The sequence below is a fragment of the Mauremys mutica genome, chromosome 9 (genome assembly GCF_020497125.1).
Source record: "Mauremys mutica isolate MM-2020 ecotype Southern chromosome 9, ASM2049712v1, whole genome shotgun sequence".
NCBI lineage: Eukaryota > Metazoa > Chordata > Testudines > Geoemydidae > Mauremys > Mauremys mutica.
In genome coordinates this window covers 39,528,700-39,543,678 of record NC_059080.1, presented here as the reverse complement: position 1 = coordinate 39,543,678, position 14,979 = coordinate 39,528,700, and the positions used below count along the sequence as shown (strand labels likewise).

The 14,979-nt window shown below is 47.0% G+C and overlaps 1 protein-coding gene across 2 annotated transcripts in view; it reads left to right on the top strand.

The window, feature by feature from the left end:
• Nucleotides 1-14,979, top strand: part of GABRA3 (gamma-aminobutyric acid type A receptor subunit alpha3) — a 184,328-nt gene that overhangs the window by 133,546 nt on the left and 35,803 nt on the right. For both annotated transcript variants that reach the window (XM_045030614.1, XM_045030613.1), the window contains 2 exons: nt 8,779-8,846; nt 14,444-14,664. In XM_045030614.1, coding sequence (XP_044886549.1) covers nt 8,779-8,846; nt 14,444-14,664 — 289 coding nt within the window. The remainder of the gene's footprint in view (nt 1-8,778; nt 8,847-14,443; nt 14,665-14,979) is intronic.

The window sequence follows — 14,979 nt, the reverse complement described above, 5'->3', positions numbered from 1 at the left end:
AAATCATTGATTTTTATCCACCCTGCCACAGAGCCAGTGAACTCATATAGTGCTATAAGCAATGCATTGCAGAAGTCCTTGGGCTGCATAATATTGCTAGGATCATGAATGGCCTTAATCCCAAAGACTGTAGTTTGCTGTGATCTGCTAGTGCTTTTGTTAGTTACAACTTTCACAGCTCAACTGGAATTTGTATGTGAGTGTCAGCTATTTTTTTGTGGAAATCCCTCTAATTCAAAGGGAAGTCAGATTCTGCCTCTCCTATATGACCAGGGATGTCCCCCAGGCACATGGGGGCAGGGTTTGTGGAAGCCAGCATGCCTGCAAGTCCAGCCACATGGGGTCAATCTGGGTGCTGTCACTCAGAGGAGGCTTGGAGGATGAATGGCCCAGGAGAGGAGCAACAGTGAGGCTAGCAATTCTCTGACTCTGGGATCCTCTGTCTGGAGTCCCCTTATCCCCTACAGAGCACTGTTTGCGCTGATCATAGAATCATGGAGCCATAGGGTTAGAAGTGACTGCGAGGGTCATCAAGTCCAACCCCCTGCCAAGATGCAAGATGTGTTGCTGTGGAGTGATTCCGTTGAATTCAGTAGCATTTACATCAAGCAGAGTGGAATTTGTGCCCAAGTCTGTTGGAGTAGAAGGGTGTATCTGGCTTTTCTAGAAAATGCCAGGGGGTGGGGAAGGCTCTCAGGGCCATGTCATGAGGGTGAATGGCCAAGATACAGAGTGGCAACTTAATCTAGATGTAGAGGATCTACAGGATAAATTGGCTTCTGTGGCTCAGGGGGCACGGTGGATGAAGCAAGCTGCTGCCCCTGAGCTCTGTGTGGGCAGTAAGATGTGACCTATTGTGATCTTTGGACCAAGGTGGAAGCATGGGTGGTGGAAGGTGCAGTCATCATGCTCTTGTCAAAGGTAATGCGATGCTGGCCTGTAACAGACAAAAAGACTGGAAGAGGATTTGGCCAGAATATGCAAGGTGCATTCCTGAGAGAGAGGTTGAATGACAATGGTGTCCCTCTACGTGATGACCCCAGCTGCAACAACAGCCCCTTGGGGCTATAGGCAACTGGGTCTAGTTTAGAGGTAGCCTTGGTAACTGGTCTGGTCCCCATTCAGTCCCAGGAACAGGGGGACACAAAGGTGGCAATATTTACAGCCACCATTGTCCCCTCCCCTCCTCAACTGCACCAAGCAAGTTTTGGCTACAGCTTGAGGCCATTGCCCAGTGCTTTTCCTGAGGCCATTTGACCTGTGGTTTCCAGAACATCCCTGTGACTATGACTGTTTTAATTAAATGGACACTTGGATGGATGGTGACTGCTGGACAGTCTGATGGCTGACACTGGCTTTCTCAATTATGATTCACTGTGCAGTCTTTGACATGATGCAGTTACTGACTGTCCAATACATTGTCACACTGCGATTGCAGCTGTCTATATATTATATTAAAAAGTATCATTTATGCAAGGAGACGGGAAGGAATAAGTACATACTAGACCAGGGAAAACCCATTGCCCTTGGGAGCTGATATTACCAAATGGTCTCATCCACTTGGATCCAACAGCCTCTGTCCCAGTACATCATGTGCATGGCTTTGTTTTTCATTGCACTGTGAGGTCCTGTCATGTGACAGTCCTTACTTGCGCTCTCTCTATCAGAGAGCGTGAATGAGTTATCAGCAGGGTAGGGAGGTGAGCTGTTCTGTCTGTCCTCCTCTTAGTAACCTGGCAAGTTTGTTACTGGATGTGCACTTTCATCCTAGGTTTGCAGGTCTCAATGGATAAGCACATGTCAATGTCCAGATGAGGAAAATCCTGGGCCGTATTCTCCTGATGCAGGGTATGTCTAAATCCCACCAAATTCAGTGAGATTTGCTATATCCTGCAGGAGCAAAGGGACTGTAGAGTCTAGGGACTGGACAGTTTACAATAGACTGCATTCATTGGGACCCTGGATCAGGTCAGATCCATCCAAGTTTGTTTTGTTTGTTTTTTCCCTCACAACTTCCTAGGCCCAGCCACTCTTCTTCAGCTATTTCTGTTACAGAGGCCTCATTGCTAAGTTTGGTATGGAGACAGTGGGAGTTTCAGCTATGCCCCTAGTTTCAGCTATGCTGAAACTAAGGGTACATCTACACTACAAGACTATTTCGATTCATCTTAATTCGAATTTCTGGAATCGACCTAATGAAGTCGAAGTTGTGTATCCACAATAAATACACTAATTCGACTGTGTGAGTCCACAGTAACGGGCGAAGCGTCGACTTTTGAAGCGGTGCACTGTGGGAAGCTATCCCACAGTTCCCCCACTCCCCGCCGCCCATTGGAATGCTGGGATTTCCCACCAATGCATGCTGGGGGGGGGGGAAATTGTGTGGAGGGTGGTTTTGGGTAACTGTCATCATTGAACCGTCAATCACGCCCAGCATCCCTCCCTGAAAGCGCCAGCTGGCAATCTGTTCGTGCACTTTTCTTCTCAGTGACAGCGTGGGCGCCACAGCACTGCGAGCACGGATCCCGCTGCAGTTGTGGCCGCTGTCAGCTCCTCGCAACTTATCGTCCACCTCTTCCGCAGTCAGCTGCTGAGAAATTTGGCTAATTTTCAATGGTGCTGCGAGCAGTGGTGGACCATGGGGGACGTTTTACCAACATCAACGTCGGGTGGCCAGGCAAAGTTCATGACGCGCGTGTTTTCAGGAACTCTGGTCTGCTTAGACGCCTGCAGGAAGGTAGTTTCTTCCCGGACCACAAAATAACGCTTGGGATGTGCAGATGCCCATACTGATCTTAGGGGACCCAGCCTACCCGCTAATGCCCTGACTCGTCACGCCCTATGCAGGCACCTTGCACAGCGACAAGGAAGTCTTCAAGTACCAGCGAGCAGCGAGCAGCATGAACTGTGACTGTTCAGTTTCTTCACAGAGAAGCTGAACCTGCCCCTGTTTCTTTACCAAGTTACTGTTGACTAGCCTCTGCAGTTACATACCCCGTCCACCCCGCTTCCCCAACTTCTAACACACATTTAAAAATTAAAGTATGTGCTCCACTGTAGCTTTACAACAGTGTCTTTATTGATGACTTTGCGTTAAAGGGTTGAAACTGGGATGCACACTGTGCTGGGTAGGGTGTGTGGTCATGTAAAGACCGCCTCTAAAGTCGAGGTTTGACATGCTCCCGCTCCCAGACCGGTCAGCAGTGCCGGACTGGTTGTTTCAACGGATCCTGCCATCCCTCCTTTTTTGGACTCTGTGTGCGGGGGCTATGTGGCCTTGTTGCAGGGGAGGATGGATACAGATTCCTCTGCTGCGTGGCTCTGCGGTCCATTACAGGGACCGTTGCATGACATCTGTAACCCCCCTCCCCCGCTACAAATGCACGTACCACCCCCAACGACAGAAAACCTGCAAACCACCTCCCATACCAGCTAACCGCCTATTGACTGCACTGTATGTGTGACATGCTGCTGATCCAGCCCCCGTCTCTGTACCCTGCTAAAGGTGACTGTCCTATGCATTACACTACCCCCTCAACCACCCAACGACCCACCCAAGACATCTAACACAGCGTTGTGTAAAAAACCATGACGGAAAAAGTAAGTAACAGAAAACTACTTTTAATAATCAACAACACAGTAAGGGAAGGACTTTTCAAAATGTAGTGACTGATAGCTTTTGGGTAATTTAACACTGTCCTGTGGTGCAGTGACAGTTTTCACGGCCCCTGGTGACCCTCCTTCTTGTTATTTTTGATGAGGGGGGGATTGGAGTTTGAGGCGGGGGTGGGCGGTTGCAGATACAGTGCAGAAGGGCTCTGTCTTCCTGCCTGCGGTCCTGCAGAACATCGACAAGGCGCCTGAGCGTGTCCGTTTGCTCCCTCATTAGTCCAAGCAGCGTTTGAGTCGCCTGCTGGTCCTTCTGACGCCACCTGTCCTCCCGTTCGCAGAGTGAGCGGTGCTGCTGAGTGAGGTTCTCCCTCCACTGGCTCTGCTGGTCCGCCTCGGCTCTGGAGCAGCCCATAAGTTCAGCAAACATCTCGTCCCTTGTCTTTTTCTTACGCCTTCTAGTTTGCGCCATCATCTGTGAGGGGCATGGTGGATCAGGTCGTGATACAGTTGCACCTGTGTGATGTCAAAAAGGTAGTGAATTTCTTACAATGATACATTTTTTAAACAAAGAAACATAGTCTACTCGGTGTCTGTGAACAAGAGTATGCACAGCACCTGTCTCATGCGCACTCACTAATGGAAAGTTCGAGTTCTCTGAATGCGCTTTCATTGCCTGGGGTATTGGGCTGCAGATCAGAGAACCTTTGCAGGAAAGAAGAATTTGTGTAGCAGCAAGGCATGGTAAGCCAAACACTTTTGGATTCATAGAAGTGAATGTACAGCTCTGTCCTCTTGATGCAGGCAATCCTGAAAGCATAAACTCGGCCCCTGTTGCACCCCCTCGCGGCTGTTCACTGGGAAAGATCCCTGTATGCTGCCACTCTGTAGACTGCAGCACGTGGCTGTTAAGTGAGGCTTCTTGTTATGCAAAGGAACAGTTAAGCGCTCCCATTACTAATAGTACCCCAATTACTCTAATTTCATGCAGGAGTGTGCGAGAGAGATCACCCTGAGGAGAGTCTCACGGGCAGAGAGAGCGCGCATGCTTGAAGAAAGCCACCACAACCCAGGGGCCTACTCTGCCATGCTCGTGAGGGCAATGGTCCCGGAGTTCCAGCTTATAGCATGGCACGGCAAAGTGTGCTACCTCGGGGCACACGATAAGCTAGCTCTGCCAAGGAACCTCCTGCATAGACTTTCAGATTACCTCCAGGAGAGTTTCCTGGAGATCTCTTATGAAGATAAAAGTTCCATCCCCCTGTATGTAGACCTTCTGTTCTCCTAATGTCTCTCCCTGTTTAGTTACTAAAAAAATGTTAACTCGTTGGTCTTAGCTGCTTTTAATAAATAAATGTTAACTTGTTTAAAGCACTTACGGACTGATCCTTCTCCCGATTCAGGGTCTGTGGTAACGGCTGGGGAGGGTTGGTAGGGGATCTCAGTGAGGGTGAGGAACAGATCCTGGCTGTCGGGGAAAGCGCCGTCGACTGCCTCGTCCTCCTCATCTTCCCCGTCCGCGAACATCTCCGAGGAACAGTCCGTCGACACTATCCCATCCTCAGAGTCCACGCACACTGGTGGGGCAGTGGTGGCAGACCCACTGAGAATGGCATGCAGTGCCTCGTAGAAGCGGCATGTCTGGGGCTGGGCTCCGGAGCGTCCGTTTGCCGCTCTGAGTTTCTGGTAGCCTTGTCTCAGCTCCTTGACTTTCACGCGGCACTGCGTTGTATCCCGGCTGTATCCTCTGTCTCTCATGGCTTTGGAGACCTTCTCGAAGGTCTTTGCATTCCGTTTGCTGGAGCGCAGCTCCGAAAGCACAGACACATTGCCCACACAGCAATCAGATCTGAGACTTCCCGGTCAGTCCATGCTGGGGACCTCTTTCTAGTCTGAGATTGCCTGGACTCCTCTGCTGGAGAGCTCTGCATCGTTGCCGGTGGAGTGCCTTGTCGAGGTGGAGTACCGAAGTCGAACTAAGGAGCCCTCTATGTCGAATTAAATGGCTTCCTGGTGTGGACGGGTGCACGCTTAATTCGATTTAACGCTGCTAAATTCGATTTAAAGAGCTAGTGTGGACCAGCCCTAACTTTACTAGGAAGGGTCTGCAAAAAATACACCTATTTTTTAATTAAAACCATGTGTGCTGTCATCTTTCTTTGGATTGTGCCTAACACAAGCTTAGAAATAAAGCCACCAAGATCACTCAAAAGCATGTACCAAAGTTCTCTCTACCCCCACACAAGCCTGCTATCATCTGTTCGTCAATTCCTGTGCCAGTTCTCCAACACTTGAGTCCTGCAGGTCACTTTGTGAAATACATATCCTCTCGCTGACCCACCTTCCCTTGCAATATCTCAACCCCTTTCTGTCTGAGCCTCAAAATATTTCATTCTGCAGACCACAAGGACCATGGCTGAACCTGGATCTCAGCATGGTGATTAGTGCTGTAAATTATGGATGTCAGGAATCAGGGGCGGCTCTAGGAATTTGGCCACCCCAAGCACGCCGGTCCCGCAGCTCTGGGGGACCTCTTGCAGATGTGCCTGTGGAGGGTCCGCTGGTCCCGCGGCTCCGGTGGAGCATCCGCAGGCACGCCTGCGGGAGGTCCACCGGAGCCGTGGGACCAGCAGACTCTCCACAGTCATGCCTGCGGGAGGTCCGCCGGAGCCGCCTGCCGCCTTCCCAGCAAAATGCCGCCCCAAGCGCGTGCTTGGCGCGCTGGGGTCTGGAGCCGGCCCTGTCAGGAATGCTGAAAGGGAAGAGGGAGAAAAAGCAGTGCATGTTAAAGAAAAGAACCTTAAAACATTAGAACTTTCTTCTCTGCTATGTGTCTCATTTTGGGTCCTGCTTGGAAGGTCATGGAGAGATACTCCGAGCCTCTAAGTATTACAAAAGTGACTTGCTTTGCTTAGAAAAATGCCTAATTGACTACTGTGTACTTCAGAAAGTGTACTGCACATATATTTCTCTTTAACCTTCTTTTACAGCATCAAGACAAGATCAAGGGTTACATATATAGCACAACAATATCAGCCACAGGCTGCCTTGGAAGCTTTCCAATCATAATAACTAACGACACGTATACTATATTTTAGCCATTAAGGAGAAAACCCTGCCAGAATGCATTATCTTACTTTAGTTGCAAAACTTCACACTGCAGAATGAAGCCTCATAATGCTGCAAAATAAATCGAAACGTGACAAAATATCCCTCTGAGAACAGAGGAATTTCCATAACTGAATTGATCAAAGGGCCATCTTCTACTCCAGGATCACATCTACAACAGTGGCCAATGCTAGGTACTTAGATAAAGCCAGGAATCTCTCTTGGTGGCTTCAAATGGACAATTCCATCAGGAGGTACCATTCTGGCCATCTAGTCTCATTCGAAGAAGTGAGAGCACAATGTCTAGTCCTAAATTGATTAACATCTGTTAATGGAAGTCTTCCATTCTAGGGGCCAGATCTGGCCACATTTCTATGAGATACCTAGTGAGTAGAGCACTGAACTAGGACCCAGGAAGCCTGGCTCTGATACTGACATGCTGGGTGACCTTGGGCAAGTCATAGCTTCATTCTGTGCCTTGGTTTCCCCATCTATAAAATGAGAATAATTATACTGACCACCTTTGTAAAGCGCTTGGAGATCTACTGATGAAAAGTGCTGTATAAGAGCTAGCTACTATTATTATTATTCACATTGAACAGTACTTAACTATGAACTGGTGTCGCGGTGCGCGACTAACCGCTGTGGCGCATCCTGCTAGTAATCTCAGGGAATTGGCATTTCTAGCCTCCAGAGCACCCTCTGCAGGCCGGTGTCCTGCTGACGCTGGCCCCCATGTCCCTCCCAGGACCCGGTGCCCCTTTTCTTTGGGGTGCTGCCCCCTGGCAATACCCCCGCAGTCTCAGGGTCTCCCCACACAGGGGAACCCCCAACACACTATCCTCACCTTGCCTCAGTCGTGGGCTACTGCCAGCCACCACTCACTGGGGCAGACTGCAGTGTAAAAGCCACTCATCATAGGCAAGGGGGGTTTGGACCTACTGCCTCTGCTTACCCGTGGGCTGCCCTCTGCAACCCCAGTACCTAATTGGCCTTCCACTAGGCTGCAGCCTGGGGGGTTTCCAGGCTGGAGCTCCCCAGCTCGCTTGGCCTTCTCCCAGCCCTGCTCCACTCCAGGTACCTTCTTTGAGCTCCCTGGAGCCAGTTCCCTCCCTCTCAAAGCTAGAAAGAGTCTGGGCCCTCATTAAGCCAACTCAGCCTGATTGGTGCATGGCCCCCAGCTGAGGCTGCTTTCCCCAATCAGCCCCGCTTTTCCTTCCCTGCCACAGCCCTCTCACCGGGCTGTTTTAAGCCTTTTAAGGCAGGAGCGGTTGACCACCCCACTACACCTGGCTTCAAGCACTTTAGCACATGCTTAACTTTAAACACATGCTTTACTGCCATTGAAGACAATGGGACTTAAGCAAGTGCTTCAAGATAAGCACGTCCTAAAGCGCTTTCCTGAGTTGGGGCCTCCCAATGATTTTGGGCTATTCCTGGAATAAGATGTTACTTGGCATCAATACAGGTAGTAGAGTCTGGCAGCTAGGAGATTATAGCAAACGGGTCAATACTAGCTTTTTGAGAGCTATCATTCTTCGTGAAAGAGACAAGTAGGAAAACAGCAAATGTGATGAGAGTAAAAGGCAATCCAAATATTGATTCTTGCACATTCAAAGAAACCCAAAACTTTAACAAAACCAGGGTTTCTTAAAACGGGAAAAATTCAATGGCCTACTTATCAGGCTGGCAAATACAAAGGGATTTTGGATTAGAATTTCACAACATCAGGGTTTACCTCTATATTTAAGATGGATAGAACCATAGAAAATTGTGCATTGTGTGATTGTGTACATTATGTAAATATGCACTGCCTGAATGTACTAGGATATATCCATCCTTGGTGTAACTCTGTGGAAGTCAATGGAGCTGTCCCAGAGTGAATTTGCCCCATTATGAATTATAAAATTGGCCATTGTTCACAACATGATGGTGATGACAATTCAACACTACAGCAGGGAGGCATCTGGTATGAAAAAACAAAACACAATGAAATGCTAAAATCTTTTCTATGCAAATGAAAATACTTCTCTAATTACTTTTCTCTCTTGTTTTTCTCAGACAGCGTAACTGAAGTCAAGACAGACATTTATGTGACGAGTTTCGGCCCTGTCTCAGACACAGACATGGTAGGTGCTGTAGGTCACAGAGGTCTGACGCTGGGACTCTGGGAGTGTGCATTGTACTTCTTGTCCCAGGTTAATTGGACAAAAGTATGAACTACAGAAACAGTGTGGCAAGAAATCTATGCAGGTTACCAGTGAAATTTTAGCAAAGCTTTTGATACGGTCTCCGACAGTATTCTTGCCAGCAAGTTAAAGAAGTATGAGCTGGATGAATGGACTATAAGGTGGATAGAAAGCTGGCTAGATCGTTGGGCTCAACGGGTAGTGATCAATGGCTAGTTGGCAGTCAGTTTCAAGTGGAGTGCCCCAAGGGTCAGTCCTGGGGCCGGTTTTGTTCAATATCTTCATTAATGATTGAAGGATGGCATGGACTGCACTCACAGCAAGTTTGCAGATGACACTAAACTGGGAGGAGTGGTAGATACGCTGGAGGGTAGGGATAGGATACAGAGGGACCTAGACAAATTGGAGGATTGGGCCAAAAGAAACCTGATGAGGTTCAACAAGAACAAGTGCAGAGTCCTGCACTTAGGACGGAAGAATCCCGTTCACTGTTACAGACTAGGGACCGAATGGCTAGGAAGCAGTTCTGCAGAAAAGGACCTAGAGGTTACAGTGGACGAGAAGCTGGATATGAGTCAATAGTGTGCCCTTGTTGCCAAGAAGGCTAACGGCATTTTGGGCTGTATAAGTAGGGGCATTGCCAGCAGATCGAGGGACGTGATCATTCCCCTCTATTTGACATTGGTGAGGCCTCATCTGGAGTACTGTGTCCAGTTTTGGGCCCCACACTACAAGAAGGATGAGGAGAAATTGGAAAGAGTCCAGCAGAGGGCAACAAAAATGATTAGGGGACTGGAGCACATGACTTATGAGGAGAGGCTGACGGAACTGGGATTGTTTAGTCTGCAGAAGAGAAGAATGAGGTGGGATTTGATAGCTGCTTTCAACTACCTGAAAGGGGGTTCCAAAGAGGATGGATCTAGACTTTTCTCAGTGGTACCAGATGACAGAATAAGGAATAATAGTCTCAAGTTGCAGTGGGGGAGGTTTAGGTTGGATATTGGGAAAAACTTTTTCACTAGGAGGGTGGTGAAACACTGGAATGGGTTACCTTGGGAGAACATAAGAACATAAGAACGGCCGTACCGGGTCAGACCAAAGGTCCATCTAGCCCAGTATCCTATCTACCGACAGTGGTCAATGCCAGGTGCCCCAGGGGGAGTGAATCTAACAGGCAATGATCAAGTGATCTCTCTCCTGCCATCCATCTCCATCCTCTGACGAACAGAGGCTAGGGACACCATTCTTACCCATCCTGGCTAATAGCCATTTATGGACTTAACCTCCATGAATTTATCCAGTTCCCTTTTAAACGCTGTTATAGTCCTAGCCTTCACAACCTCCTCAGGTAAGGAGTTCCACAAGTTGACTGTGCGCTGCGTGAAGAAGAACTTCCTTTTATTTGTTTTAAACCTGCTGCCTATTAATTTCATTTGGTGACCCCTAGTTCTTGTATTATGGGAATAAGTAAATAACTTTTCCTTATCCACTTTCTCCACATCACTCATGATTTTATATACCTCTATCATATCCCCCCTTAGTCTCCTCTTTTCCAAGTTGAAGAGTCCTAGCCTCTTTAATCTATCCTCATATGGGACCCTCTCCAAACCCCTAATCATTTTAGTTGCCCTTTTCTGAACCTTTTCTAGTGCCAGTATATCTTTTTTGAGATGAGGAGACCACATCTGTACGCAGTATTCGAGATGTGGGCGTACCATCGATTTATATAAGGGCAATAATATATTCTCAAATATATACTCATCTTGGGTAGCTTCTTTCTTCATAACCAGCCCCTCTTTCTTCCGTGTGACTACTCATGGAGTAAGTTACTTGGTAAGAGTGTCAGATTCTGACCCTATGTAAGTGGGGCGGATCATCCCCTTTCCTTCACCAAACTGCTCTAAGTGCCTGAGACAAATATACAGGGTAAGAGAGACAGAGAAAACAAGTGAACTGACTGGCATATTCTGATATGTTTAAGGAAAATTATTAATGAAAAGGCCTGAGGACTGAATCTAGGTTTGTATTCCCTCAACAGTTTGTCTTCTAATTAAAACAGAACTGTGGAGCATAATTAATAGTGAGCTTTCTCAAAAGCATTTCTTGCAGCTTGTATTGCACAAAAAGAGGATTTGGCAGTTTGTGTTTATTTTTAAATTACATGCTGGCATCATTAGTGGGGACTGACACCCTGGTGGGTGCCTCATCTCTGAGTGTCATTTCGTCTTGGATTTCCCCACGCTGCTGGATGCTCACTTTGGCTTGAAGGGTCTCCCTAGCAGGGGGCCAAGAATTGAATCCAAGCAGGCTTGGGCAGGATCAGTGTCCTAAAACAACCTTCCTCCAAACCTCTGGACCCTAGAGGATTTCATTCTCCGTGTTCATTCAGCCACGGACATATCTCCTGCCTCTCTACCAGCGGGCCCCCCCCCAGACTATTAGCACTGGTGATCAGAGGATTAGAGGAGAATTAAATCTCTGAATTTCATTTTGATGCCTCCCCCCATCAGAGGAGTTTGTCTTGCTTTGGAAGGACCACTCCCGGCAGGGTTAAAAGTTAAGTTAATGTCACTCTATCTGAGAGTATTAATCTCATCTGAGTTCTCTCTATCCATCTTGTTCTCTTTCACACCACAGCAAAGACCAATAATATATTCAGCAATCCCAGCCCTTAGGGAGTATCTGATAATTACTTCCAAGGTGGAGCATATTTGATTAAGGGAGCATGGATAATGAACTGTGAAGAAGAAATATGAGGTATTGAAAAGAGGAAACTATTCTCCGCTGTGTGATTTGACAAAATGAATTTAAAATTAGAAAGACAGTTAAAGAATAATAAATTTTCTCTCCCCTTGCATGCTTTAGTTCCATAGATTTTGCCCATGCATAGCAGATGTGCTACGCATGCAGTTCTGGTGCTGAGCACACAGAAATGGGTGCTCAAGAGAGAACCGCACAGGGAAAGGAGGATGAACTTGCACCTTTCTCAGGATTGTTTTCCTATCTTAGATAGAAAAGTGAGGAAGTTACTCCTTCTACATTGGCATCTGTCTGATGATCCAGCCCTTGTGCGTACCACAGCCATCATTATCTGCGATTGAAAGTCTGCCTTGTGCATCCAGATTCAGACAGATTATAATGATGATGAGGGACCTGGGAGGTGAGGCAAATAATGTTTGCTGTTGAGAGCGGAGAGCAGCTGATTACTAACTACAGAGGAGTGTTGTCTGCTTCTGTCTGATGTGTGGGGGTGCGGGAACTCCAGCCTCACAAGCTATTCAACATGAAAAGCATTGGCTGATAAGGTCCACACTAATGTCAGATATTGGGTATTCCAGCTGTCCCTCAGCTTGTTAACTGGGACAAAGATGAGACTCTGGAGAGGGGCCCTGCAGAGGAGAAGAACCTGAGCCCTGTTTCTGTGGTTCTCTGGCATGGATTTTAGTCACAGCCCTGGATAGAGAAGAATGTGACCTACAATTCTTGGTTCACCTGGAATGGTGTGTAGGTGCAGGCACTGGGAGGAGGTGAATCTGAACTGGGAGTCTGCACTCACATGGGAAGAACACTGGGGGCCAGAGGAAAGAGACTCTGGCCATGGTTTCTCTTCTTCTGAGGATTAGACTCTTAGTACAGAAGGAGGAGCTGAGTTTGTGTTCTCTGTGGTGTAGTTTGGAAATTGTTCATCAGAGTGAAGGTCCTGAACTAGATTTCTCTTCTCCCTCTGATAAGGACTCTGTCTCTCCTGACACGGCAAGGAGCAGAGGGCTTTGTTTCACTGCACTTGTTGCTGGGCCTCTTGTCCCCACGCTGCCAAAGAATCATTCAGGGGGCCTTGGAGAGAGATAGCTGCATTCTCTGTTAAAGATGGTTGTTTACAGACTCCCAAAGGGACCATGGTCAAACTACAAACTACGGGTTTAAATGTACAGGGGATTTCAGAGCGGAGAAATCATGGGAACAAATGCCCCCAGCCTGGCACACTCTTCTGTTCCTGTTTGTTTAGCTTGGATTGCGTGCCTCATACAGCAGGGCAGAATTTGATGCTAGGTATTTATACCTTGTGGTCAGCAGCATCTGGACAAAGATGTCATGTGTCAGAGTTCTGTTTGATTCAGCATAAGAAAAAAATGAAGGCATAGACCCACAGCTGTAGTAGATCCACATCATTCCATTGATTGTAATGGAATAATATCAGTTTTAGAGCTGGACAAATAACAGATTTTTCAGTTTGTTGGCAATTTAAAAAAGTCAGGAAAAAAAATCATTTCAGGTTGGACCAAAAATTATGGGTGAAGTGAAAAGCTGAAAAAAAATTGTTTTTGTGTGAATGAAATGTTTTGCTTCCACCATTTTAAAATGTTTTTGAATTTTATTTTAAAAATTAAAGGATGAAAAGTCATTTTAAACTGAAAAAATTTGAAAGTTGCATTTTGCAAATGTCAAAATGAAACATTTTGTTTTTTTCAGAATGTTTTTCTGCAAATGAAAAAATTGGCAAAACCGACATGAATTCATGAAACATTTTGGTGTCACCGAATCTGAATTTTTCAACGAAAAAAGTGTGTGACAAATTTCACTCAGCTCTAATCAATTTACTTCAGCTGAAGACCTGAGCCCAAGCCTCTAAGGGGTCAAATTCAGCCTTAGTGTAACCCCACTGGTTTCAAAAAGGGTTACACCCAGATTATTTTGGCTCCATGTGCCCTATCCTAATTCTAATTTTATCCAGGTTTAAACATATCTGCTGCATTTCTGGGTTTCTCATTCTTGGGAAAGTTCATTTCTGTTCTCCCAGTGAATAAAATTGATTTCTATATTATTAATTCAGTGCTAATGGCATGCCTGCAGGATCCCTGAGTCCTGACCTTTCATATGTGGGAACCGTTACACACATCACTGAAATGCAGCCACCTCTGGGGTGAAAAGTGGTAGCTGTTTGATGGTGCTTGGCAGCACTGCACAACAATTTAGGACTGAAAGTGACTTAGAGTATTGTCCTGATGTTTCAAACATGGTTGCATAAAGTTAGGCATCTGAATCCATATTTAAGCACATGAGTTGAAATCATTAGGATCTGCCTGTGGTGTCAGTTGTATCCTCTGCTTCCTGTTATCCTGAAACTGTTGTGCAATGTTGCTGATACAGAATGGCTGGGCAGTGCCACCCTAGGGGTGGCTGCATTTCATTGGTTGGTGTATGATACCAATGGCATATGTACAGTGTATAGGGCACTTTGAGATGAAAGATGTAGATGAATACTACAGGGTATTCATGTAAAGTCATTATACCAGAGGTAGCAATTCCAGCTTACCTTAGGATCTTATCAACCCTGGAGAATACTGCCCTGCTAAATACCTCTTGTCCCCATTCCAATGATTGAAATGTCACTCTGGTCCACAGTCATGAGTGCAGTGCTCCCAAAACCCCATTGCATTCAATGAAGGGAGCGTTTTTCATTCTCTGGAGTTACGGGGTGGTTTGCAATGAAGAACTAGATAGAATCAAGTCCGATTTGCTCTCCTCTCTCCCCCTAGGAATACACCATTGATGTCTTTTTCCGGCAGTCCTGGAGAGACGAGCGGCTTAAGTTTGATGGCCCCATGAAGGTCCTTCCCCTTAACAATCTGCTGGCCAGTAAGATCTGGACTCCTGACACCTTCTTTCACAATGGCAAGAAATCGGTGGCCCACAACATGACCACCCCCAACAAGCTGCTGCGCCTGGTGGACAATGGCACCCTTCTGTACACCATGAGGTAGGTGTGCCTCTCCTGGGCATGGACAGAACCTGAGGCCGTGGTTCTGTGAAAGCTCTAGGCCCTGGCGGGGCCCTAGGCTGAGGTGATGCTATGGCATGCTATGTCCACAGCTGTGCAAGCTTCCCACTTTTTAAGGACCAAAATGAGTTTAATCTCTTGACAGTTGAGCTGCAGATTAATCTGCATAGTGTCAACAAGCTATCACGCCTATAACTGGCAAACAATGCTTAACATTTCGGTAGCACGTTTCAAACATTCATTAATCCTCACTGTGGTCCTGGGATGTAGGTCTCTCAGGATCAATATGCTCCT